The following is a 26,759-nucleotide window of genomic DNA, read 5'->3' on the forward strand; positions in this document are numbered from 1 at the left end:
AAGGATGGGGCTTGCCCAGAGAACATTTGCAGGTGGTTGTAGCCAAGCTATTCTTGAATGCACAGGTCTGAAGAGAGTCCTAGGCATAGAAGGAACCCCAAATGTCATTTAGCTCCATCCAAATAACAGAAATATGAGTCCCGCATCTACAAGGAAGAAAGGAACCTATTCTGTGCCAGGTACTGTGTACTTTACAAATATTATCTCAGCTGATTTTCCCAACCACCCTGTGAGGTAAATGTTATTATCTCCACTTTACAGTTGAGGAAACTGAGCCCAAGGGTCACACAGCTACTAAGTGGAGGCTGGATTTGAACTCGTCTTTCTGATTCCAGTCCCTGGAGTCTCTCCTGCACCATCTGGCTGCCTCAGTAAGTGGTCATCTAGTCTCTGCCTGAAAATCTTCGGGGTTCAGGAACGCTCTGCTTCCTGGATTGCCCATCCCCCCTCACGAAACTCTAGTTAGGATCTTTGAAAATACTGAGACAAAACCTGCCTCCCTGTATTGTCTCTGTCTTTTGGGGCCCAATAGAAGGATTCCATGCCCCCTGCCACAAGAGATCTTCAGATGTTTGATGCCAGGACAGCATGATTTGGATACCTTCATCACCTTGGTCATGTCTTCTGACCATGCTGTAGACTCTCAATGTCCTTCCCAAAATGAAGCGTCCAGAAGTGGACATAATACATTCCAGGAGTCTGACCAGGGTAGTGTATAATGACATCTCCCTTGCTCTGGACTCTATACATGGATTAATGTAACCCAACTGTATGTTGACTTTTCTGAGGGCTAGGCCACACCGTTGACTCATCTTGACCAAAACCCATCAATAAAAGCAATTGTTGCACCAGCTACCTCATCCTATACTTTTGCATCCTATACAAACATAGAGAAACATACAAGGTGTTTCATTTATCCATTAACATTTCACCCTGACCATGGTCTAGGTGCTCTTCTGAGCCTCAAGTTCAAAGGGAAGATGACCCAGTGCTCCAAGGCACCGAAGTGAAGCCAAACATTGATGAGTCCTGCCAAGCTGGGAAGGCTTCAGGTGTGGCCCCAGGGATCCATCACTGTGTATGTCTGTCCTTGAAGGAGCAGCCCAGCTAAATTTGCTGGGGCTCTTCACCAAGAGGCTAGCCTCTGGGTATTGACTTGTTTGGTTATACCAATTTATGAAGATCAGCTAGTAACTTACTATGATCTGTGAACATACCAGAATCTTAAACGAGGACTTTCCTCTGGGCCCTAGGCTTTTCTTGTTCAGTTGTTTTTCAGTCGTGGCCAGGTCTTCTTGACCCCATTTGGGGTTTTCTCGGCAAAGAGACTGGAGCGGTTTGTCAATTCCTTCTCCAGCTCATTTTACAGATGAGGGACTGAGGCCAACATGGTTAAACGACTAGCCCAGGTCCACACAGCTGGTAAGTGTCTGAGGCCGTATATGAACTCACGTCTCCCCGACTCCAGGTCTGAGCTCTCTCCACCCAGTCACCTAGCTGCCCCTTAGTCTTCTCATCTGAAAAGTAAGGGGTGGGGGTGGGGTTTGGACTCCACTTATTCTATGGTCCCTTCTAGCTAAAAATTTAGGAGCCTATATTTTGAAGGTACAATGTATGCATGTTGCTTCTTCTAATGGAAAGTAAGCTTCTTGAGGGAAAGAACTGTTTCATCTCTGTGCCTGTAAGAAGGTCAATAGTCAAAAAGCATTAACACTGAGTGCCTACGATGCCCGGGGCACCGCGCCAGGTGCCGGGAGATACAAATACAAAAACCACCCAGTCCCTGCCCTCGAGGAGGTGAACTGAGCGGCAGTGAAGAGGGGGCACGTGGGGGGCATAGGGAGAGCTCCGAGCCGTCCATGGGGGCCGTGAGATGTCCGTCCCGAGCCCCCCAGCCCCCGACCGAAGGACAGGTGCTTAATCAACGCTAACTGAAGGTAGAGGGCGGCTGACCCCTCTTAACGCCCTTATGTCTCCCTCCCGCTTTCTGGCCACTGCCCGGGGCTTTGGAGCCTAGTTTGGTTTGGAACGCCCTGCCCTCGGACCCTGGCGGGAGGAGCCCCGCCTCGGGCAGCCGCGGGTCCCACTAGGATGGAGAGGGGTCTTACCGAGACCCTCGTTTGACAGACCTGGGGGCGGGGCTGCAGAGGCGCCGGAGGACACGCCCACAGCGCTCCAGCCTCGCATCCCCGGCCCACGGAGGAGGGGGAGGGGCGTCAGGCCCGTTCTTGCGCTCTGATTGGCCAGTCTTCTCAACTGGGGGCTGGGCCCGCCCCTTTCCCCACCCTTCTGTAGGGGTAAATAATACTGAAACAAGGCAGTGGGCGGGGGCAAACAGCTTAAGAGCCAATCACGAAGTGGTCTTCGAAGATCGCCCCACGGATAGGCTTCTCAGGGAGGACTGGCGGAAGATCTGAACTCGGTGCTTGTCGGCGACCTGAACGGGGCCGCCATATTTGTTTTGGGTATGTGGCTACGTCTGGAGGGCTGGGTCTGAGAGGTCCTGGGAGTCCCGCACGAGCTAGATGGACGGGAGGATGTGCGCTGCGGCGCGACTAGAGCCTCATGGCCTTAGTCCGCAGGCTGCCTCGGCATATGACTTGGCGGGACTGCCGGAACGCCATTGCGTAGTGGGAGTGGTCAGCAGCAGCGGCTGGGACCGCGCAGGCGCCAAGCGTTTTTTCTCCGCCCCAGGCGTCTCCCACCCCCCCCGGGAGGGCGGGGCTCGGAGCTGCGCAGGCGCAGTGCGCCACGCCTCTGTCCCAGGCCCCTCCCCTCCCTTCCGGGAGGGCGGGGCTCGGGAGGGGGCCGAGCCGGGCCGGGCCGGCTGTGAGTCCAGCGGCTGCGGGCCAGCCGGGGCGTCAAGGACTTCCTCGTTGAGAGGCAGCTCGGGCCAGGCGGGCAGGCAGGCCGGCGGGCACGCTCTCTGTCCGTCTGTCCGTCCGTCCAGTCCCGACCATGCTCCAGGTCGGCAGCGCGTCCTCTCCCGGAGCCGTCCCCGACGACGTGCGGAGCCTGCTGGCAGGTGAGACCGCGGGGGCGGGGGATGGACGGCGAGCCGCGGTGGCCACGCGCTGCCGTTTTGAGCCGCTGCGCGGCCGCTCGGCCGTGGGGACGGTGCGCTGGGCGCCGGGCCGGTGCGGGGCAACGGCGCGGGGGCGGGCTCCTCCTCCGGAGGAGGAGGAACGTGGAGCGGGGAGCCCGGCCGGCCCCTGGACTCACCTGTCAGCACCGAAAAAGGGGAAGGAGCCCTCGGAGTCCGCAGCTGGCAGATCCGGGGAAGGCCACGACCCTTTGCTTCTAGGAGCGCCCAGCGCTGAGCCCTTTAGCGAAGCCTAGATGATCCTTGGGCCGGGACCCCCGGTGGCCCGATCCCGCCAGTGCCTGGGGAAAAGGGAAACTGAGGCTAGGATCAGAGAATCCTGGATCTAGGGCTGCAAGGAAGCTCAGAGATCAGATGATCCAAACCCTTCGTTTTACAGAGGGGGAAACTGAGGCCCGGGGATGTGTAGTGGCTCCATCATAGGATCCCAGATGCTGGGCTGGAAGAGAGCTCAAGGGCCCCCATCCCTCTACAGAGGGGGAAACTGAGGCCACACACAAAGTGCCTTCTTCAGAGCCTTAGATCTCGGGCTCAGAGGTCTGCTAGCCCAATGCCCTCATTTTACCGGAGGGGAAACTGAGGCCCAGAGGTCGGGAACCTTTATATGCCAAGATTTAGGGCTGGAAGGGACCTCCAGGGCCACCTGGTCCAGCCTTAGCCTTTTCCAGAAGGGAAACTAAGGCATGGGGGATGAAGGGCCTTGTCCATGCTCACCCAGGAACTCTAAGGTGTGGCGTCATTACTGCTTGCTGGAGGCCCTCGCAGGGATCTCTGGGTTCAGAGGCCCTGGAGACCCCTCCCCTCTGAAATTCTGGGGTCCCTTGGTGGGTCCTCGCCTGGCCCTGAGGAGGAGGACGCCCTTACCCACAGACATCAGCTCACTTGAGTCCTGTAAAGGGAGAGGCCCATTTTATCTGTTTAGTTTAGTTATTTTGGAAGCCCCCAGGAACTAATGATTGTTGCTTGTTCATTTTATTTAACATGTGCCTGGCAATTGTATGGTTACTAGAGTGAAGTGGGGTGAGGGAGGGAAGGAGGAAGGAGAAAGAGAAAAGAGGGAGGAGGGGAAAAGGGAAGGGAGGAAAGGGAGGAAGGAGGGAGGGAAGAAAGGAGGGAAGGGAGGGAGTAGGGAGGAAGGGAAGGAAGGAGGGAGGGAAGAAGGGAAGAGGAAGGAGGGAAGGAGGAAGGAAGAAAGGAGGGAAGTAGAAAGAATAAGATCAGAAAGGAGGAAGGACTGAAAAAAGGTAAGGAAAGAATGAAGGAGGAGATAGGGAAGGAAGAAGGTGACAGGGAAGGAAGGAGGGAGGGAAAAAAGAGGAAGGGAGGAAGGAAGGAGGGAAGGAGGAGTGATAAGATGAGGAGGGAGGGTTTCTCTTATGCCCTTTTAAAAAAAATAAAATCTAAAATTTCATAGTGAAATAGAGTGCAGCGATGTAAAGAGATTTGACTATTTTCTTTATTTTGGTGCTTGGCAGAATAAGGCCTCCCAGAAAATGAGATGCGTGGGGTGGACAGAGCCTGGGCTGTGTGGCCAGTGGGCTGGCATGTCACTGCAAGAGGAGTGAGGCTGAGGGCCTGATGGGTACTGTGCCCGGCTGGGAAGTGAGGCCCCCCCGTACCTGGTCACTCTTGTCTCCAGGTTAACTCCTCCCTGGGGTGTAGTAGTGGCATTGCATATCTATTTGTGGTCTGTTATTTCAGCAATTCCTAAATCAGGCCTTGATTTCTCTTCTGACAGTTGTGAAATGTGTCCCAGAAGGTATCACCTTTGAGCTTCCTAGTTTATTTGGGGGGTTGGTAGTGGACCCCCAGAGAGGAGCTTACCTCCGCCTTACCGGGGCTCATGTGGCCTGTCTGGTTCCGGAGACCTTCGAAGTTCTTGCTGGCCTGAGTTCTGTGGGGGCCTCACTCTTGTGAGATGGGAGGGGGAGAGGTCAGTGGCCCAGGTACTTGCACTGAACTAGGAGCCCGGACCTTCCCCACGGGGCAGGAAAGCCCCAGGGAGCCCCTGGAGCAGCCTCTTGGCTCAGGTCATTTTGACAATTCCCCTGTTTCATGTTTATGTTAACTGTGGGTTGGTGGGCCTTGTTTGGTGGAAGAGATGCTGCCCCCTGTTAGCAAAGACTCCAGGTCTCTGGGGCCTCACTGATGTCAGCAACACCACAGCTTGGGTGGAGGATAGTAGGAGACTTTTTTCTTTTTACTGGTTAAATGAGATAGTCTTTGGAAAGAGCTTAGCGCAGTGCCTGACCCAGAGTGGGTGCTTAATAATGCCTATTGCTGTCCCCTTTCCCCTCATGTATTCGTCTAAAAAGGACCTAGGTTGTTTTTTGTGAAGGCCTGTGGGCCGTCCTAATGATTGGCCAGGCATCTGTAGTAATGACCGAGTGGTCCAGATGTCTGAAATATAGGGAAGAGCCTTAAAGTCATTGTGTCCCCAAGATCAGCAAGACTGAAAAGGTTTGAAATGTTTGGATTTTCTTCACTAGGATTTAATTCATTGTTTTGAATCCGACAGCATTCCTATGATCATTTGTCTTTATAAAAGAGTTAGAAGATTTTTTTTTAAACAGTCTGGTAAAATGTTGGGATTAATCTAAGAGATTATTAGACACTGGTTACACTTTGGGAAGAATTTATCTGAAAGTGTCATTTTGGGAAGCACACCCCTACCCTTGGTTTTTGGAGAGAGGATGGGCTCCATGAGCCAGGACCCCCCACCTGTCCCAATTTGGGCATATTTCCCCTAATAAGAAAGTTGTCAGATGGAGTGATTGGCTGGTATGAACATCTTCCTGCTTGTGGACTTTGGTGTTAGCAGGAGCTGTGGGCATTGATTTTATGTATCTGGTGGGGAATGTAAGTGGATCCCAGGTACCCTGGTAGTTCAGAGTTCCAGCCAATATTCCCAAGCCTTGGAGGGAGCCCTGGTGAAGGGCTGGGCCTTGCATGTGACCTGCAGGCAGATCCATCAGGTAGGGTGGGGGTGGGGATGATGGTGCTGGCTGGGCCCTAACAGCTCACCTTCATTGACCACTCTTAGGGTGTTTGGTCCCTATTTCCACTGGGAATGAGACTATGCCTGTCTTCAAGGAATTCATATTCAAATACAATTCTAATTTGAATCCTCTCATTAAGAGGAATTGGGGCCAAGAGATACCTGAGTGAATGAAAGTTGACCAGACACTCCATCTTGGAATTCTTTTTTGCCTCTTCCGTTTCTGGTCCTATTCAGAACCTGCAGTCTTAGTAAATAAAATGTTTGTCATCGTCCTATGTTGTGCGTTGTTTATACTGCTGGCAATGTTGGCGATTTCTGCATCCCAAAAGCTATTGGCTCTCCTTTAATTTAAAAAAATAAAAGATTTTAGCTCATTTTTTTCATATACTATTTTTTTTAAAGGTGATTTCTGTTCTTGGAAGCCAGGCTGTCATAGATGTGCTTAAAAAAAATGACGAACTTTACAGATGCACATATTTGGGTTTGGTTGGTTTACCTTCATTTTATCTGTCAATAAAACCTCAGAGTCTTAAAGCTACTTTTTTTTTCTTCTGAAAGTTAATGAATTATTTAGGTAGAGGAATAGGAAAGATTTATGGCATTTGCTGTTAGGATAAGTAAAATTTCAACAACAGGTAGCCTTCCGTTTTCTCCATAATAAATGGAGAGACAGGATAATTAAAATCCAAGGATAATCCCAAATCACCATTTCGATCAGCCTTCTCTTATATCCAAAAATCCACTGGAGTTTCCCCTATGTCTTGCCCTGAGTACATACACCTTCTGGCCCAGTCACGGCTAAAATGGATAAAGTGTGTAAGGCAGACCAGGCCAGGCCCGGAAGGCAAAGAGAGTCAAGACCCACCAACTTGAAATCCATCTGGTCAGCTTCATTGGGTCAGCTGTTTAGGCAGAAATTTTGCCCATTTGATTAACTTCTTTTCTCTAAGCTTGAAAAATTAAGGGAAAATAGTTGCGCCGGGATCCTGTTTTCAGTGAAATGGGCTTCAGCACAGTGTAGAAGCAGTGGTGATGGGGGCTGGGCAGCTGAGCCAAAGTCAGCTGGAGCTGTGGCCAGTGAGCAGCTGTTGGGCTTGGCGTTGGCATCCGGTGGCAGCCCTGCCTTGACTCCCAAGGAACCTGCCAAGAGGCTCTCTAGGAGGCTGCCCAGCGCCCAGGTGAAGCGGCATCATTGTCCCACTGCAGAGGGTGACCTCGACCCAGAGCAGCCCTGCCCAAGCTCATTTCGTGGTCACTATATTAGTTTCATTTTCTCTCTAAAATTAGTTTCAGCGTTTTGTTTTGTTTTTTTTTTTGAGTTCCCCATAACCCTGTTCTGGGGCACCATCTGAGTATGTAAAGGGAAGACTGCCACCTACTGAGTCACCAGGAGCCACCTCCTTTAGCACCTGGATTTTCCTGACAAAGCAGGACTGATAGGCCTGGCCCAGCTGGCAGTCAGAACCGAGGAGATCCTCCCTCGGCTCATGGGGGTGACCTGAAAGCCAACCGCCAGCACCTCTGAGATTCCCTTGTGTCTGTGCTGGCCAGAAGAGCTTTGAGAAGCCAAGGCCGTCCTGGTTGCCAGGCCCCTGTCGGCGGTTTGTCGCTGAATGGGGCACGTTCATGGGCCTAGTTTTTAGTTGCTGCTGTGTTCCAGATTGATTTGGTAACCTGCATCCCCATGAGCCTCTTAATTGTTACTGATCATTTTCAGAGTCCATCTTCTCAAAGGGCCTTTTATTCTTACTAAAAGGAATCCAAATATACCAAACAATGAGCATTGTATGAACATTTCTAGCCAGTCTCTACAGATACCAGTATTTAAAGAAGAAACACAGAGATAGTCTTCGAAGAAAAGCCTCCAGTGATTCAAAACCCAGTTCAGTTGTCTCATAAATTTGAGATTAAGTGTCATCTATGGGTGATAAAAATGGCATAGGGTAGATTTTATATACTCATCATTCACTTAGTTTGTCTTTTTCAATTAAAGCCAAGTCTGTCTTTTTCATCCCAGTGAGTTTACATTGCTTTTCCTATCATATGCCTGCACATTACAATAGACACTAGAACAATGAGTGCACATTTTAGGCTTCTGGCTTGTTCGTTGTGGTTTGTTTGAACGTGGTTTGTGACAAGGCCCTGACTTTTATTAATGTGTGGCTTTGCGGGGCTCCCTCCTAATTCTAGCTATGGAGCAGTGCAGACTTTTGGTTATACTCTATTTTCTGAACGAAATAGACATCCGAAGCCAATTTCAAGGAAGTTGTCAGATCATCTGATTCTGAGTGATTCAGGTTTATCCTGTTAGCTATGCTGGCAGAGAAGGCCTTACCTCGAACTTAAGCCTCCACCACACATGAGATGTAGAAATCCTTGATGATCAAAGCAGAGGCTTGAGCATTGATTAGTTCAATCAATCATTGTTTTCAATTAGCTGTGTTCCAGCTCAGGGTATCTGATTCCATTGATCTTCCTGGGCCCAGTTCCACCAGTTTGCCTGTTCTCACTGATAGGTTTCTAATGGGCAAGTTTGTCTTTTCCTTCTGACCCTTGCTCAAATGCTAGGTCGGGATCCGTCCCCAGACAGTTTGAAGACCACACTTCCCCGTGAATACCAAGTGAAATATGTTCCCACTTCAAACAGTAAGAGGGACGTGGAATGAAGTAGTCAGGGCCACGTGGGGTATTGAGCAATCGATCCCCAGTCAGTGTTCACACTTAGCCCATTGATCAAACTTGAATACTAGGGTGGGCCAAGGGTCCGAGTGTTCACATCCTGAGCCTTTCAGGGTCCTCTCCCCATTGGACAAAGGCATTTGGCGGGGTGGGGAAGAAGGCTGGCACCTGCAAGTTTGACTCAGTGGTTTACGGTAGTCACAGACTCAGTACCCTGTAATTTGGGAGGGGGGCAAAATTCTCAATGAAACCTCTGCATAGCTGATTGCATAGTTGGGGACCCCCCTCCCGGGAAGCTGGTAACTTGCCTGTTAGAAGGGGCTGTCCTGTCCTGGCCAGTCCAGCTCTACTTTGGGGTGTGATTTTGGCCATCTCTCACCTTGGTCACCCTAGAAATGCCAGTAGGAAGAGAGAAAGAACCTTCTTGGGGGTTTCAGACAGTCAGGCCCCCTCCCCCCTCTTGTCTGACCCCTAGCCCAGATTCCCTTCTGGCTTCTCTTTGTCAGCTGTGGTTAGAGGGTCCTCCTTGGTGCCTGCCCCCCTCACTCCAATCCATAACCAGGAGGACGGCTGGGGAGGGGAGTTTTCCTCTCTTAAGGATGCCTAGCAGAGGACTGGCTTGGTTAGTCTCCACTGGCCTTCCCAGCCCACTCCTTAGCATTGTCCCTCCTGCAATGACCCCAGCCCTCTGGGTATAGGGAAGGAAGATGGGAGGGGGAGGACCTGGAGGAAATGCAGTGGGCTTGCTCTGTCCACGGGCCAGGCTTGTGGCCTTCTGACCGGTGGGAGCTTCTGTTTCAGAGTGGCCCTGGAACTCCAGCTGCTGTCAGGGTGATCGATTTGAATATTTTGCATACCCTGGTTCTTGTTGGTAGCACTGGAAGATTGCCCCCACTGGAGCCTGGCCTTCTTTCCCTCTGTGCTCACTGTGGCTCCCTGAGCCTTATCTTTGCCTGCTGTGGGCTGTGGCTGGAGGCTGGCTGAAGTGGGGGGAGAGGGAATCCAGGGACCAGGGTGACACCCTGCCAACCACGGATGAGCCCAGTATCCAAGAAAACCCCGTGTTAGCAGTGCTAAAATATAGACCAGGTTAGAGTGGGCCCCCAGAAAAAGCTTCAAGCCCCCATCCCACATAACCAGCTACTTTGGCCTTGTGCCAGCTCCCTTCCAAAGTATGTGTGACCTTTGCTATTTGCCAGCACCAGCAGGGCCCAGCCCACCCCACTGGCCCCATGGGTCTCATCTCAGCCACGTGTCCTGGAAGCAGTGCCCTGTGCCCCCCATAGTTAGTGGGGGATTCTAAGGAGGTCCCTCCCCAAGGGTGCCATGGAGAGGAGCGGAGGAGCCCCAAGGAGGAGTCAGGCAGAGAGGAGGAAGAGGAAGAGGAGGAGAAGGAGGGCGGGCAGCCCATGGGCAGCTTGGCAGGGAGGCAGCTGCCTTAAGCCTGGCTCTGGAGGCGGAACAGCTCAGGGCTCGGCTTCTCTGGGGTCCCTCAGTGCTGGGGATGCTGGGAGCCCTGGGGGGCCAGTCTTCTTAGGCTTTGAAATGGCATCGAAGGTGGGGTGTGTAGGGGGGGAGGTTTCAGGCTGCCCGAAGTCAACTTCGGCTCCCTCTCCCCTCAAAGTTGGTGCCTGGCATTAGTGCAGATGCTGAACAGCTCCCCTTGGACTCCCCCTCCCCCACATCCAACACCCAGCCCACCCTTTACCCATCCTTGTCATCCGAGCCACATCTCAGCAGCTCCATCTTCCCCAAGACACCCCCCCCCACACACACACGCTCCCCTCCCCCCAGCACATCGGCTCCATCTTCCAAGACTTTGGAGGGCTGGATTTTGTAATGCAATATCGCAGCCTTCTTAGTTTATTAGAGAACTGAAATGACTTTTTGAAGAAATAACTTTTGGACTGTAATTTGTTGTTATTGCTTGGGGAGATGCCGAGTGGAGTCCATTTGTTTAAACTTGGGTTGCATAATGAAAATGTAAAATAGGCAATTAAATACTTGAGGAAGGGGAAATTAAAGACAAACATTGAATGAAAATAACATTAAGCAGACTATTCACTAGCTCGTCCTTTTCTCGTGCAGCTGTGTAAGGGAAGAATAGAAAAGAAACGAAAAGTTGACTTTTCTGTTTCTCCAAGAGATCTTCGCATTGCTAGAGCAATTGGGGGGATCTTGGAGGGTTTTTAATGCAAGTCATTATTTAAATGCTTAGAGGTTGCATGGACTCCGAGTGTAAAATTTAGCCAGCCTAGTGAGTGAAGAGAGGCGAGTGGGTGGGTTTTGGAAAAAAAAAAAAATGAAACCTGTTTCTCAAAGTTCCTTTGGTCTCAATTTAGAATTTCTATGTCTGCTTTCTGCAGGCAAAATAAATGCTGTGGTCTGTACTGATCAAGTTCAGAATATCTTCCGTCCCTCCAATATGCACGGTCCGTGGGACAAAGCCTTCTTGCCTTTTTTGTGTTTCATTCCGTTTTGATATTTATACACTTTGACATTTTTTAACCTTGTCTCAGATAACTGATGGACTTCAAGCAAAGGAATTTTTTTTTATGAATTAGAAGATCTAGTTTTATTCTTTTAATTGTAACTTGGTGTTATGATAGGATCTCCTTCACCAACTTTCCAGAAAGTGTAATTATTTTTTCATTTGTTCAAGATGCTTATTGAAATCAGGAATTGAAAATTATGATTTGAACTGGAAATCAGACTCACATCTTTGGCATATGTGAGCTTGGGAGGCTTGAATCTTTTTGACTAGACATAATATCAATACTGTTTTGAGAAGACCTTCTCATCAGTGGGAATCAGGATAACAGTAAACTTCACCAGGCTATCTTTTCAAAGGGAAGTGTTGTGAAGAGAGTATAAAGATGGCTGGACACCTGCTACTCACATTAAGGATTAGTTCAGTGAGTTCCAACCTTGATTTTATGACACAGGAGTATGTTTGCAATTATGATCTCCCAGGGCACCTTGAAATTCCGAAAACAGTATTAATATAAGTTTTTGTAAATGGCAGTACAGTGATATCTGGGCTGCTCAAAAAATAATGGAGGTGTCATAAAGAGCAGAATAAAAGCCGAGGTTAAAGTCCCTCTGATAGAGAACTAAATGCCAAAATAGCCTTGAAATTTATTGAGGTTTTTTTTCCCCCTAAGAGAATGAGGCAATGTAGAGAGGTATTTGAAATTACAAATGCCTAACTCCTCATTCACTCTATTTTTCAATAATGGAATAGCCTATTTGTGCTTCCTTTCTCCTTTTGAATAAAGTGGTAGGCTCACACAAATCTTGAGTGACACTGATTTGAAGGGTGAGGTGGAAGGGAGTTCGCTTAGAAATCTCAGCAGGAAAAACGGAGGCCTGTTTTCGATAGGGATAAAGGGAATGTCATCACTTAAAAAACCCCAAACATTAAAGCATAGTGTGCACCTGAAATTGGGTTGGGGGCGAGGGCGGGGAGCTGTCTGATGTTTGTTTATAGGACATTATGAATACCTTGGGCACACAGGAACTTATACAATCCCTCTAACAGGCATAAAAGCTCTTTACTTGATTTTATAAGTATGCATTAAACCAGAGCATCTATTTTATGGAGTATCTTAGTTTATTAAAACTTGTATGTTTCTTCCGAGCTTAATGATATTCAGCACCCTAACAGTCTTTGCTGTTCTAAGCATAAGCGGAGTAGACAAATTGTGGTAGCTAAGTGGAAAGCACATTTGTCCAACTTGGTATTTGAAACATATTTCAGCTGTTAATGCTTGGAATTGAAAAATAACATTAACAAATGGTACCGATATTAACACTTAGAGGGAGGAACGGTCCAGTGTCCTGAGCTTCAGAAAATGATCTGCTCTTATAATTTGTATCTTTTTTCTTTTATTGTCTGGTTTAGATCTTGAGACATTTGTAGCAGAAACACTCAGAGGGGAAAATTTATCCAAGAAAGCAAAGGAAAAGAGAGAATCCCTTATTAAGAAGATAAAAGATGTAAAGTCTGCGTAAGTCACTTGACTTTTATTAATACTTTCTCCCTTATAAACAACTTTGTAATTATCATTTTAATAAGAAATTTGATTACTGTGTATTAAAATTATGTTCTCATTTAATTGGTATTAAGTATTTAGGAGAAAAAAAATCCAGTGGTAATAATACTCGAAGTGGAAATAAAGAGATTTGTTTATGCTTGTCAAAAAGTAGCCTCTCAGATAGATTCTTGATTGTATATCATGAAAATGAGATGGTGTTAGCAAAATGTGGGTATTGCTGTTTAAGCATTGTTGCAATCTGATGATGGCATGGTGCCTGTAGAACAAATTGAGCCTTCAGGACGCCCAGTGTCATTCTTTTCAACATTGGAGAGTGTCTTATCATTCTGAAGGCTCGAAATTGTTATATATGTAGCCCCAAGTGAAAGTGTGTCCGAGGATTTTCTTTTAAAAGCAGTATTTGTAGCTCTTAAAGAGAAACAGCTGCAATTTTGTTCAATTCTGTTGATGAATCTCTATCCTGTAACTTTACAAATGTTGGGTGAATTTAGTCACTCCAGATAAGAACATTAAGGAAATAAAGCAGTGTGAATTCGTGAAACCATTTGAAAAAAAATGAGAACCGAGCAGTTGGCCCTGATGAGTTAGTTATTGAAGCCTTCTTTTGATCCGTCTTCGGTTTCAAACGTAATGTTTTTTGTTTTTGTTTTGCAGCTATCCTCAAGACTTCCAAGACAAAGGTACATTTTAAATAGATTGCTTCCTTTGTTGAAAGTTTTAAACCCTGTTTCTCTGTTGCCTTTCTCTCTTTGATCAAGTTAAATATTGATGTTTAATAGTTTGAGTCAGAATTTGAATTTTCATTTTGTGCGTTGACAGACCTTCCAGGACGAGGGTGTTAGCTCCCCCTGCTGAGAAAAAAAATTAAAAACCTCGTCTCCAGGATTTACTTTGGGCACAGCTGTTCTACAGAGACACGAGAGCGATTCAATAACATTTTTAAGGCTTATGTTACTCAAAGCGTATTACAGGAGAAATGCGGTAGGAAAGGTAATCTAGCGATGCTACACATTGAAAATAAAATGGAAATTAAAAAACGCCCCAATGCTCCTTAAAACTCAATGGACAATTTGAAAGAGAGAAGACAAGTTTATTTAGTTGGATGCTTAAAGGAATGTTTATATTCTGGTAATTGCAATTCAATATTTTAAATACTTTTTTATTAAGAAATTATTTTGAATGGCCACTTTCGATAGAATAATTTAAAAGCTGTGAAAAATTGGATTTTTTAAAAAATATGGATAAATGCACGTAACGGACATTTTCAGATTTCAGAAAGGGATTGCAACCCTATGTGAATTTCATGTTACTTGAAACAAAACCTGGATTAGATTGCCCATGTCAGGTTTTCTATTAGAACCGAGACAGAACCGGAGCTGAGCTAACAGCAGATTTGAGAAGCAGAGACTTCACCGCCGCTCCTCCCTCGCTGCAGCCTCGCGTTCTGTAACCAGACCTGCAGTGGCCCTTATTTCCATGATGCAAATTCACGAGGTCATGACCCGCAGCCTGTGGATGCTGGTATGAGGGTCACAGTTTGAGGTCAGCACAGCCTATGTGAAACTGGACTGGGGATCTGGTGGGGTTGGGGGGGATAGCTTGGTGCCTTTTAGCTCCGGCCAGCAGATGCCACAGCCAGATTCATGTCCGTGCCATCTGAGAGTAAGAGGGCACTGCCAGTCTGAATAAACTGAGCACTTATAGATGTAACTTATAGATAAAATCAAACCGGTGAAATGAAACTACAGACCCTGCTCATTTTAAAGTACTGAAAGAAGTATGTTTGGCATCCCAGGATTTGAGGGCCAGAGGTAACATTTTCTTTCTTTCTTTCTTTCTTTCTTTTTTAATAATTGAGGAATTCTCTCTTAAATGAACCCTTATTTTTGTTTTTCCTAAATCTCTGCCTTCACTCTATAGTGAGTCCCAATCACTTTCTCTTCAAGTAAAATATATTCATGGTACTATAGCTTAATTAGTTCAATATTAAACTAATTTATGAATTTTAACTGCCTCCCCTTTTATAAAACTTTTTATTTATTTATTTAGGGGTAATGTTAGTGTAATGGACTATAGAGGCGGCATATTCCTCTCCCCCCTTCCCCTTAGACGAGATGAATAGAAAGATGCACATGACTTTTGGTCCAGAAATGCTTTCAGTTTATTACTCAACTAAATTGAACTCTTTTATTGTAACCGAATACACACACATTGAAGAAGTGAAAACATGTAAGTTAAGCAGGCATGACAGTATGAAATCATGCTGTTAATTGCAAATGATTCAATATCAGTGATTTGGGAACTTTCCCCTTTTGTGTTCTCTTTTTGGACCTGTTAACATCAGGTCGATATTAAAATTGCATTCCTGAGAGGGATCTGCTCAGTCTTTAAAGAGAACAGAAATTTATTTGGTAGAAATTGAGAAATTGAGAAAAAAGATCAAACTATTTTCCTCTGCAAAGCTATTTATAGAGCACGCTACTATACGATGTTCTGTTGGGTTAGCTCATTCCTAATGATGCCTATTAAAAAGCAACGTGAGAGGTCAGCATGAGGGATCCACCATTGAGACACTGGGAAAGCCTAAGGAAGGGTGAACCAGTGGGCTTCCATTTCTAAACTAGAAGCAATTTGAAAACAGTTTCCCCCAAACCCTGTAGTTCAGGGGTAGGGAACCTGTGGCCTTCAGGCTGCAGGGTCCATTAATTCATGACTAAGTTTACATTTGGGTGCAGGCCTAAGAGCTGGTAATTGTGGAAGATATAATTCTGACTATGTTTGAGTGAGTGTGAGAAAGATGGGGGGGGAGGGAAGGAGAGAGGAGAGACAGAGACACAGACAGAGAGAGACAGACAGAGGAGGGGGAGCAGCTCCTCCTGCAGCTTTTATCCCAGAGCAGAGTTCTGCTCTTCTGTGGTGGGTCACCTTGAAGAGACCTGAGGCAGTCTCCCTGGTCCCCCGTGGTCATGGTGCCATAATAGCAATCTTTGGGTGCCTCTGTGTTTTTTTTCCTTTCAGCAGCAGTTCAATACAAGAGATAGCTGTAGTCAACAATCCAGCACGGAGAATTTATGAAGGGCCTGCTCGAGCCCTCCCCTGTGCTGAGTGCACTTATTCTAATCCTAGCCTTTTTTGAAAAAACAGCTACTATCAAACACCCATATAGCTAGTACTCAGGTAAAAGTGTAATTTTCAAGTATGGTCATTTCTAATGTAAACATTTCTTTAGTTATTAATGTTTTTAGAGCAAATAGAACTCCCACCCTCAAAAAAGTATTCAGATACACGCCCTTCAAAGTACAAGAGTTTGTATTTTGGGAGGATTGACAAGTCCTAAAACAAATAAATCAACATGATTGTCAAAGCATGAAGCTGAAGAGGAGTTTTCCTTTCCAAACTGAAGTGAGAATAACTTGTGTGTGTTGATGGTGCCTTTCCCAGATTCCCTGGGGCCCTGAGTGCTAGAGCTTGACTCCCAACTTTTCATCTATAAAATGGGGATAATCACAGCACCTCCCTGCCAGGGACCTTGTGAGGATGAAATGAGATAATTGTAAAGTGATTTACAAACTTTAGAGCTTGGTGTAAATGGTAGCTGTGATGATTATCTGCTGCCCAGGTGCACTTGTCTCCACAGAGTAGGCCCCAAAATAGCTTTGTTGCAGCTAACACCGTTTCTGAGAGGCCTCTGAGGAGCTGGAGAGAGGAATCGGATGGGACAAGTGCTTTGAAACTCTCCTTTTTAACATTTCCTTAAGAGCACTGAAATCATGACTTGTACCTCCACATGTCTTCTCTCTGAGGAACCTCATCAACTTGGGTAGCACGGAGATTTTGGATAAAAATACCAAATTATTCTCCACGTTATTTTCTTTTATGTGATTTGAATCTAGGCCTCTAGAAATTATTCCTAGTTTACTTTGTTTCTATCAACTAGTTTATGAGGTTTTTTTTTTTGCCCCTTTTAGACTGGATAATTTTTTATTTTAGACTTTAGACCCTTTCTTTCTTAAAACACTTCTGACCTCTGAGAATGACAGAGCATGTTATTGAGTAGAGGAGGGGTTTAGTAGATAAGATAGTAAACAGCTTAAATGCATTGCACTTTGAAAAAAAAATTGTATTAATGAAATATAACAAGAATTCTTGCTTTAATTCACTAACTTAAACAGAACATATACAAGACTGGTTTTTACAAAAGAGACAACTGGAGGTGACTGTTAGTTTCCCAAAAGGCTAGGATCGAGGCCTCTGTTCAACAGCAAATTTTCCAAGTGGTTTAGCAGAGTAAGAGAACATTGATCTTTGAATCCTAAGACCTTGATTCTGCCTGGGCTCTGTCACTTCAGTTGTGACCTTGGGCCTGTCATATTCTGTAGGCCTTGCCTTGCTTATCTGTGAGCATGGAAGGCCAGAAGGTGAGTTATCTCTACTGACAGAATTCTGATTTCTAAGTGGGATTTCATCTAGAAAAATTGCCTAATGAGAGTCACTTCCACATTAAAAAAGTGATAGGATCTCAGAGGATTGCTCTAAAACATTTTCTTAAACCTAAATTTCAAACAATTAATATAAACAATTATTCAAAGTGTGATGGTTTTGATGACCTATATATGGGAGCTGATTAAAAATGGGTAGAACTTCCACCTCCCAAACTAGCTGGTTTTTAAAAAATCTCTTTCCCTTTGTGTCCTTAGACAGCAGCATATACCCCGGTCCCTCGAAGGACAGTGATGGCCCATAGCACGTGGTGACAAAAAGCATATGTAAAGTTTAGTTAGAAAACATTTTTCTCCTGTCATCCTCTCGGTCAGGCAGGCCCGTGGGCCTGTACTCCTGTACGTCCTGTCACATACCAGGTATTACTTCTGAAGTTTATTAATGGCCAGAACAAATGGCTTTTATGGGAACCGAGAAGGAACCTCTTTTTGTTCAGGCCGCTGTGGGCTGAGGCCTTGAGACCAGCTAAGCAGCTCCTGGAAATTAGCAATGGCCCTTTATTTCCTTTCTCCTGCTCCTCCTACACAATGGACTTTAAGTTGAAAGTTGGCTCCAAGATGAAATCTGAGCAATTGACGCACTGGTTGTTTTTTCCCCTCGTCCACGTACAAATGGCACAAGTGGGTCTGAGGTGATGGGGCCCCTTGGCGGTAGGTGGGAGTCTGTTTCAAAGGTAATGCTTCAGACACAGTATGGCGATTTTTCTGGCTTTCTTTCACTTTAGTATTGCCTTTTGACGTCTGGATTTATTGCTATAAAGAAGCCATCATCTAATAAAAGAGAGACCGAGAGGGGGAGCCTGTTTGTGGTGACCAGAGCCCCTCAAAGTTTTACGACTTCATGTAGTTCCCCATAAGAGATGTCAGGTTATAGGCCTGGGTCCATCTCGTTCAGTTGTGTTTTAGGATTTGGAGACACAGCTAAATGAACCAAACATGCAGAATGAGAGATTAAGCTCTCCAGAGCCTCATTTGTGACTCACACAAGTAATTTTACCTCTTCCAAGTCATTGTTGTTGTTTTTTTCCCCATTAACTGTAAAATGGAGATAGTGACCATTTATTATTTTATAGTTAATATTTCATTTCAGAAAAATTAGGATTGGACTTTAAGAAAATAAAGGGTAAATTATTTTCCCGCCATATCCTTTAGGTACTGGTAAAAGATATATCTATGTAATTTTGTGATAGGTTAAGAACATTGGCCAGCATATCTGGGCCCTTCTCGGTTGCTATTTGAATGTACAAAAATCAAGCAAAATGAATGATAGGGATTTGACCCCAAATAATATGCCTTTAAAAATTGTTTTCCTAAGAAAGAGTCTTTTGTGGGTTAATGCAAAACACCATATTCAAGTTGCTACTGAAATTATAGAAAGCAGAGAATGGAATCAGTCTCTTTTAGACAGTTAACTTTGTATCGTTAATTAAACTTTTGAAAGTTGTAGGATAAATCAAACGGTTTTCTAGGGAAACAAGAAAGAGTATTAATGAGCAACAACCCCGTAATTATCCTTGTGAGTACATAACAGGGACACATTCATGTCTTTTCTTTGTGCAATAACTTTTACAAAGAAGTATTTTTAAACTGATCATTAATTTTATGACCACAGAAATGAGATGCAAAATTTATGCTGTTGTCATTGGCCCAGGCTCAAGGCAGCACTGACATTATGTGTGATTGTAATAGAAGGGCTGCCGACTAATGATTCTATAGACATTTCATTTGAGCACGCTTTTCTTTTAGATGTCTGATTAGGCTGTAATGCTTTCAATTATGTGCGTAAATTGTATTGGATACGTTTACCTGATGCCTATTGTTGGTGGCGAGTTCAGTTTCCTATTACATAAATACAAGTTGAACATTTTCCTTTTAATTTATGTATGTCTTTACAGGTATATTTGCAAATACTGAGAATCCCTGGAGGGAAGGAATGCTTTACGCTGCTCAACAGCGACCCCTCTGCTTAAGCTTCTGTGCAGCCCCAGTGAACCTTAAAGGAACCATCAGGGCTTGGACTGTATTTTTGGCCAGGAGGAAGGCGTGAAGCAGAGAGAGACTGGGGTAAGGGAGCCAGGCTGGAAACACAGGCTGCCGTCTCCCACCTCAAAAGATGTTCTCCTGCCTCACTGACCTCTGAGTTAATCCCCGCTAAACTAAAAAGTGAAGACAAACCTGATATGATGCCCTTAAGTTACTTCAATCTCAATATAAATCTTTTTAGAAATCCCCTGTGGTTTTACAAGACTGTTTAAATGAACTTCATGATATAGAATGAGTGAATTACAGATAGTTTCAACTTTAAATAGACACTGCAAAGCTTAAAACACAATGATCAACATGTCTGGTCACTGACGTATAATTGTTTTTCCTGATATAAAATATAACAACTTGGCATTTCTCACCTTGGTTAGCAGAGTCGACTTAGTTTGTGAGGATAAAATAAGGTGGCACGCATCAAATGCTTTGTAACCTCCAGAGTACTCCCTAAGCTCGGGCTGTGATGGCATTGCAATTTGAAAACCTCTGCTTGAAAAGATGCCCTTTGGATTTGCCAGAAATATCTGTTGGGCTTTTTTTCTGTTCAGCCTCAACTTCATACTCAATTTATTGATTGTAGCAGGAACATGTTATTACAAAACATCATCCAGGCATAAACGTATTTTAGCCTGTTAGACATCTCCATGTTCGCTGTAGGATATATCCTCGTATGTATCAATTAGGAATACTCCTTGACAGCGTGGTTTGGAACAGTCTCAAAGATCACCTAAGATTGACTTGAATCGGTAAGCCTTGCGTAGATGTTGGCACTTACCGAAAGGACCTTCAGTTCTGTCAACAGATACATGTCTTTATTGTTTTGAAAAGCACCATGCAATTCTTATTATGTCAAACTTAAATGAATTGTCTTTGGAAATTTCTTTTGAATAATCTTTCAAAATGGCATTCAGTTTATTTTCTTCCTTAGAGAAGGTCATGGTAATGTGTCCAAAGCATATCTGTATCTCCTATTCGACTTGACTTTTTACTGACCTTGATTTAGTGCAGAAATCTTATAGCATTTGGAAGATAAAGACTAGAACATCTTTTGTAAAGGTAGTTCCTTTTAAAACTGCAGTGATCTGGTGGGAGGACTGAGAATTGTCCAGCAGGAGAATTCTGAGTTGAGGAGGTCTTCCAAGAGAGAGTTGTGGAGCTAGAGCCCTTTGACACCTAGAATCCAAGGCAGGAGAGTCAGGATCAGATGAGATCATGTCTGAAAAGTGTTCTGCCAGTCTTAAAGTTCTCTATAAATTGTGCCAGTTACTGTTATTAATTATTATTTCTCCAGTGACTATTCCACGAAATGTGGTTCCGTGCTTTAAGTTTACCTTTATCATCTTCTTTATGGATTTCTGCATGTGTTAATACGTTTGAAAGGAGCATGATCCTATTCTCGTAATAATCCTACATAAGGATTACAAACTGACTGTTTGTCAGCTGCTTGGAGCTGCTGAAAAGAGAAATCCTCAGAAATAAAAACATGAAGAATTATCCTTATTCCTTGGAATTCTACTGGAAGGTGGCCGAGACATCTTTGTGCCTGCGGTGGTGTGACTGGTGATGATGAGGGGCCGACCAGGGTCCATTGCTAAGGTCTTGGCTAGATTGTGGACCAAGATGATCGATGCCCAGCAGAACGGCCCCATCCAGGGAATTAAAGATGAAAGTTGAAGCTTCAGTTACTTTGGCATGGAAACCTTGAAAGAGAACTTTCTAAATAATAATTATGTAGTGCAAACGTGACAGGGCATGAATAGAGACTAGCGTAGACTGCCCTCCTTGGCCTGGCTTGCCTCGGAACTGAGGACGGCAGGGAGGCCCAGCCCTTCCTTTGGCAGCATCCAGAGTGATGCTCTAGTAGCCCGGGAGAGTGAGACTTGGGATGAATCCTGCCATGCTTTTGTATCTGTTATGCCAGCTCCCTCCTTGGATCCAAGCACCTCTGCTCTCACATAGCAGGCTGATCCGAACTGTATGTGTCTCCCCCCCAGCCCCTCCTGTGGTGTAGGCCTGAGTATGATGATGTGTATCATTATAGCTTTTTACTCAATATGAACTGAAGTCCAAATCTTCTGACATGAAACTGCCAACATGAATTTGTTTATAAAAATTACTTTTTCGAAGCTTGTGGCAGAGACTAAGAATAGGAAACCAAGGGCCAGAAAAAAAAATTTTAAATTGTTGAAAGGAAAGCAAAGATTGATAGGTACATATGTTACGAGCTTATTTGAGTTTTATTTTTGTAAGTTGTTAAAAAAGCATTTTCCCTGAAGGTTGATGATGCCTGCAGTGCAGCTAGGACCATTTTATAATCTTATGTCCTTCTATGCTCTTATAATAACTTGATGTTCAGAGTGTTTCAAATGATCTATTTTACCCCATTATTTTGTTATGGCCTGTTATTGAGTTAGGTGAATGGTATCTAGAGCTTGAAAGTTTGGCTGAATCCCTTGTCTGGTTTCTCTGGCATTTTTGTGCACATTTTGTGTGTGTGTGTGTGTATGTGTGTATGTGTGTATGTGTCCATGTGTACATGTTTGCAATCACATTTCATAATTTGAGGGAGAAGATCTTTCAGAACAGATATAAACAGGTTATACTTTCTTTTTTCTGTAAAGATCTGAGTTGAGCTGAATGTAAATCTCAATAGGGTTGAGCCTTGACTCATTTTGAAAGCATAGCTTGTTATATTCACTAACACAATTCAAGATTCTTTTGTCAGAGCAGCCTCATTTTAAATCATCACCTTGTAAAAGGCCTTTCTTTAATTCTTTTATAGTTGATATAGACGATGGAGAAGAATATGATGATCCTTTCCCAGGGCCTCCAGATACGCTCTCCCAAACATCCGACCGCTGTGAAAAAGACGACGAGGCACCCTCTGATGGTAGGTCACCGTTTCTCGCAGATTACCCTTCTTGGGAGCTGCCATGTTTAGGGTGATGTCCTTGTTGGAAAGGGAGGATGTGGGCCTCCGCAGCCAGCTGGGGCTTTGCTTACCTTTCCAAGAACCTTTAAGGAACTGAAGAGCTCTCTCTAGTGGTACCGGCAGCATACTGACCTCATCCCAACGATGCAGGAGTTGAACTGAAATACCCCTTTTCTTGGAAATCGTTCTTCGGCACATTTGAGAGGTCTCAGAACATTTTTGTGAATATCTTTAGTAGCCCGTTGTTGGTTAATTTAATATTATCAGATTCTTGCTTAATTTTATTATGCTTCTTAATGGCTTGCTGTATTATTTATTTTATAAATAATGAAACAGTTTGCTTGATTGATATTTTTCCTGCAAACTTCATGCAAAATGGGTTCATAAAATATTAAATTAATTATTCCTACAGTGCCTTCTCACATCGAGACAGGCTTTCATTCAGTGCTTCTTCTATATACATTTTTTTTTCCCCTGGATTTGTTGCTTAAAAAAAAAAGGACAAAAGTTGTTTTGATATTTTGTATTTAATCCGCAATAGTGGTTAATTATTTGCATATTTTCATGCTATTGCGGACATTATTGAATATCACGAATTATGAAATTTGTTTTTTAGTGTGTGCTTTTTCTTTTGAAAACAGGCACGTTGGCTACTTCTCCACCCTACAGAACCTGATAAGGGTGATCTATAGCTATAAATTAGGCATGTGTATCGATAAATTAGCCATGCATATTAATTTGTGGCACTGAAGGTTTCATATAGACATAGGCGTGATTTATGCCTTCTGCCATGATATGATGATCAAACTGTGCAGTTCCATCTCTAAGTACAATTGCTGAATGAAAATATGCTTCCTGCAACAGAGCACTCCACATTTTATGTTATCCAGATTATTCCCTTTGGAAGCATAAATTGCTTTTATGAGGTATAAAATTATGTCTATTGCAGAACAGGGATAAGTCAAGTACATGCATAAGTGATAAACATTCTAACCACTGATTCAGAATAACACAATCTTTTTTTATACTCAGAACTTTGCACAATGTGTAGCAATAATAATCATATTCATTTTATGTTGAGTTCTACATTTTGGCAAACCTCGAGTTTCTCTTTTTGAGGAAAAAGACATTGGTTTTTTTGTTTTCGCTTCCCTATTTTAAAAGATGCTGCCTTCTCTTCTGCCACGGCTTTATCATCCAAACAGAGCATTAACTTACATAACCTAGTGTTCAAAGGCATCTTTTCTAATAGAGAAGGTTTTTTGCAATTGACAAGACATTATTTTCAGATAAAAGTAGAAATTCTTTTTATTTACTTAGTTCAGTTTTTTGGCTCATAAAGTAAAACGTTTTTGCTTTCACGCAAGCATAATTCTGTCTGAAACTATAAATGTGAATTATTCATAGTCCATGGAAAAATGGTTTGAATTTTGTAAAGCAGACTTTGAAGATAATTTCAAGACCTTCTTTGAAAAACAAAAAACAAAGAACCTCAACAAGCTAAGTAGCCACATGACCAAGAAATCATTCAGTGAATTTTCTTAGGAAGACTGAACAGTTATTAAATTATGATCATGTAGTAACAAAACAAATTAACTACGTTCTTCCTTTCTTATAAGTTTATCAAGCTACAATATTTAGGATGTTTCCAGGTCGAGGTACATAGGGAATACATGCAGTCTCAAAATACAAGGCATTAAAATTCGATGCCTGATTCTACATGGCGATGTGAAACTGTCATTTTGTTATTTTTTGAAAAATATTTGCCTAATTTTGATGAGTATTTGAATAAAGGATTTCAACATTTGGAGCTTGCAAATTTAAGTTTTAGGCTTATTTATTTCACATGTATTAACAACATTGTTTATAAGGTTAAATTTTTTTCTAAGACTTTATTTTTCTGAATTAAAACAAAACAAAACAAACCAACAAACCAATCCCATCACTCAGACTCCTCATTGCCAGTTATAAATATCATTTAGTTGCACGCATTCCTTTTTCTGGATCTTTACTTTTTTATTTGCATTGTATTCCTTGCTGAATCATTTTCCTTCATCATGTGACCTCAGCCTAATGATGTATTAATTACTAAAAAGATAATGCTTTTAACAATCAGTATAACCAAATTAGCACAGGTCACCTAAAGGCCTTTTGTCAAATCCGATGGTTGTTTTGTCCTTTTGACTTTTACCTTATGGTAGGCACTCACAAAGTATCTAAACTTTGATGGATTATAAACTCTAAGCATGATATGTATTTTTCATAATGCTAATGTAATTTTCAAGGTACTGGAAAGGTCAAACCTGCACATCTCTGTGTGCATTCTGAGTCTGTCTTTCCCTTTAATATTTCTTTTTCTCTGTTCTTCTGGTTCAAAAGTTCACTCAGTTCCCAAATGGCCACCTAATTTTCCAGTTATTCCCTCAAGCCATATGTGTTTTGGTTTCTTTATGGTTTATTAGGTACTGTAGGAAAGTAGCATAAGTTATATCTTCTAATGAAATTCAAGCACACTTCAGTGATGTTTCGAGTTGATTGCTAGTAGCAATTAAATCACAGCAAAGGAGGATAATGCATAATCTCACGAAGTCCAGACACCCTACCGAAACGGGAAAGGGCCGAAAACAACAACCAACCTTCCTGGCCCTGCCAGACAGGCCGTTTGCAGCCTGCTTTCTTTTATTGGCCGAGAGCCTGATTGATAGCAAAATCATAACTTGCTGCATGCTAACAGGCAGAGTTCACTTGTAGGTTATTGTGAGCTGATAAAGGGTTAGATGGAGTTTTGATTTTCGCATTGGACCTTGGAGCTGTAGATTAATGGAATTTCAATGAGAGGCTGGAGTAGCCACAGCTTTGTCAGAAAAACAGATGGAGATTCTATAGTCATGTCTGCTCATTAATACCAGTTGCTTGAAAGGTGTGCTACTTACTTCTCTATACAAAAGAGTTGAGATAATTGATTTTTGAGTGGTGTTTTTAAAAAAAAAACCCACACCTTATTGATGTCTAGGTTTGTTGTAACATCGGTGGTGACAAATTCGTGTATGGCTTGCAGCATCAAATAGTGTAACAATTTTTTTTCTATCTATATTTGGAAACTTTTTTTTCTGACGGGAAATAAATTTTAAATTCAACAGTAAAAATAAAATGCTTTGGAAGAAAAAGCATTTTTTATTTGTAAGTGATGATAAAAATAATGGCAAATTTTCATTTGGCGGAGGCAGTTTAAGAAGGAAATATTTAAATCATTTGGAAGTTCATTTTTATTGTATGTTTTAATTTGAGAATTATTCAAGAAAAATAATATAGCAGATTGGCTTCTTAAATTTTGATGCCATTGTGCGCCAAAGTATATTAGAGTATTAATGTGAATTAGGCGAGTTGTCGTCAGATAAAATTATATAGAGAATGGAGCTCCGTATCCTGTATTAAAGGTACTTTCCCTCTCAAGTATGTTAACACAATCATGATAGGGGTCACTGGGGTAGATGGAGTGGGCAGCACTGGGGAAGCTAATGTGTGATGATTTCCCCTTCTCAGATAATTTCCTATTCTTTGGCCATTTTTCACATTTAAAAATTATTTCTCCTTATTGAGAAGTATAAACTTTTTGAAATAATCTGAGATAATAGGAAAAGAGCACTTCAATTCCAACTGTGTCATGCGTTTGGAAGTCGCCCTGGTAAGGGGAAGGGACACAGGTGTTGAGGGAGAGGACCCCAGTGTGTCCCGCTGTTCCTGGCCATCAAAGGTCAAAACAACCTCGGAGGGCATTTGTTGCAAATCTGAATCGAGCCTAGGCCCTGATCACGCGATTGATAAGGACCTGGAAACCTCTGGGGAGAAGAACCTAGGACGTAAGGTGGAAGGAAGACCGAAGCCTCGAACAGCTGTGCCTAGCGCCACTGCCCTATTTTTCTTAGCAAAAAAAAAAAGGGGGGGGGGGATAGAAAAATCAGCTTGTGTAAAGAAATAGGAGTTTAGGAACTGGGAAAGCTTAGTGACAGAAGCAGCCAAGACACTCCAGTTGTAGTAGGTCATTTCGATCTCTTTCCTTCTGCTGTGCAGATTCAGTAAATGGAAATTTGGATTTAAAAACAGATAAATTGCTGGGTGATTATTCACTTTCTAAAAAGGTTTTGTTTTGTTTTGGTTTTTTGCTTTTTGAAATCACCCCCAGGATTCCTTTAAGTAGTGAGTTCTCCTAGTCTACCTAAATTATGCATAGGTTTGAAAACATTCCATGTATAAACAACCTTTGAGGAGCATATCTGTTTTGTAAAATGAGGCACGGAGCCATCCATTTCTCACAAAAATCAGTTGGCCTACTCTCCACTGGCTTCTGATGGAGTATGAAACAATGCTTTAAAACACAAAGCGCCCTCGAATAGGAATCGTTTTCCAGGCTCACAGATAATCTGCCACCTTGGCTAGACGTCGTCTC

The 26,759-nt window shown here is 43.6% G+C and overlaps 1 protein-coding gene across 5 annotated transcripts in view; it reads left to right on the top strand.

Moving 5' to 3' along the window:
* The first annotated feature begins 2,868 nt into the window (after nucleotides 1–2,868).
* Nucleotides 2,869–26,759, top strand: part of SKAP2 (src kinase associated phosphoprotein 2) — a 191,924-nt gene continuing 168,033 nt past the window's right edge. Inside the window, exons 1-4 of one of the 5 annotated variants that reach the window (XM_027872417.1) lie at nucleotides 2,869–3,025; nucleotides 12,688–12,793; nucleotides 13,496–13,521; nucleotides 22,163–22,270. In XM_027872417.1, coding sequence (XP_027728218.1) covers nucleotides 2,959–3,025; nucleotides 12,688–12,793; nucleotides 13,496–13,521; nucleotides 22,163–22,270 — 307 coding nt within the window. In that variant the 5' untranslated portion in view covers nucleotides 2,869–2,958. The remainder of the gene's footprint in view (nucleotides 3,026–12,687; nucleotides 12,794–13,495; nucleotides 13,522–22,162; nucleotides 22,271–26,759) is intronic. The other 4 variants (XM_027872418.1, XM_027872416.1, XM_027872420.1 and 1 more) reach the window with 4 other exon arrangements.

The sequence above is a fragment of the Vombatus ursinus genome, unplaced genomic scaffold (genome assembly GCF_900497805.2).
Source record: "Vombatus ursinus unplaced genomic scaffold, bare-nosed wombat genome assembly UNPS02014799.1, whole genome shotgun sequence".
NCBI classification, from domain to species: Eukaryota; Metazoa; Chordata; class Mammalia; order Diprotodontia; family Vombatidae; genus Vombatus; species Vombatus ursinus.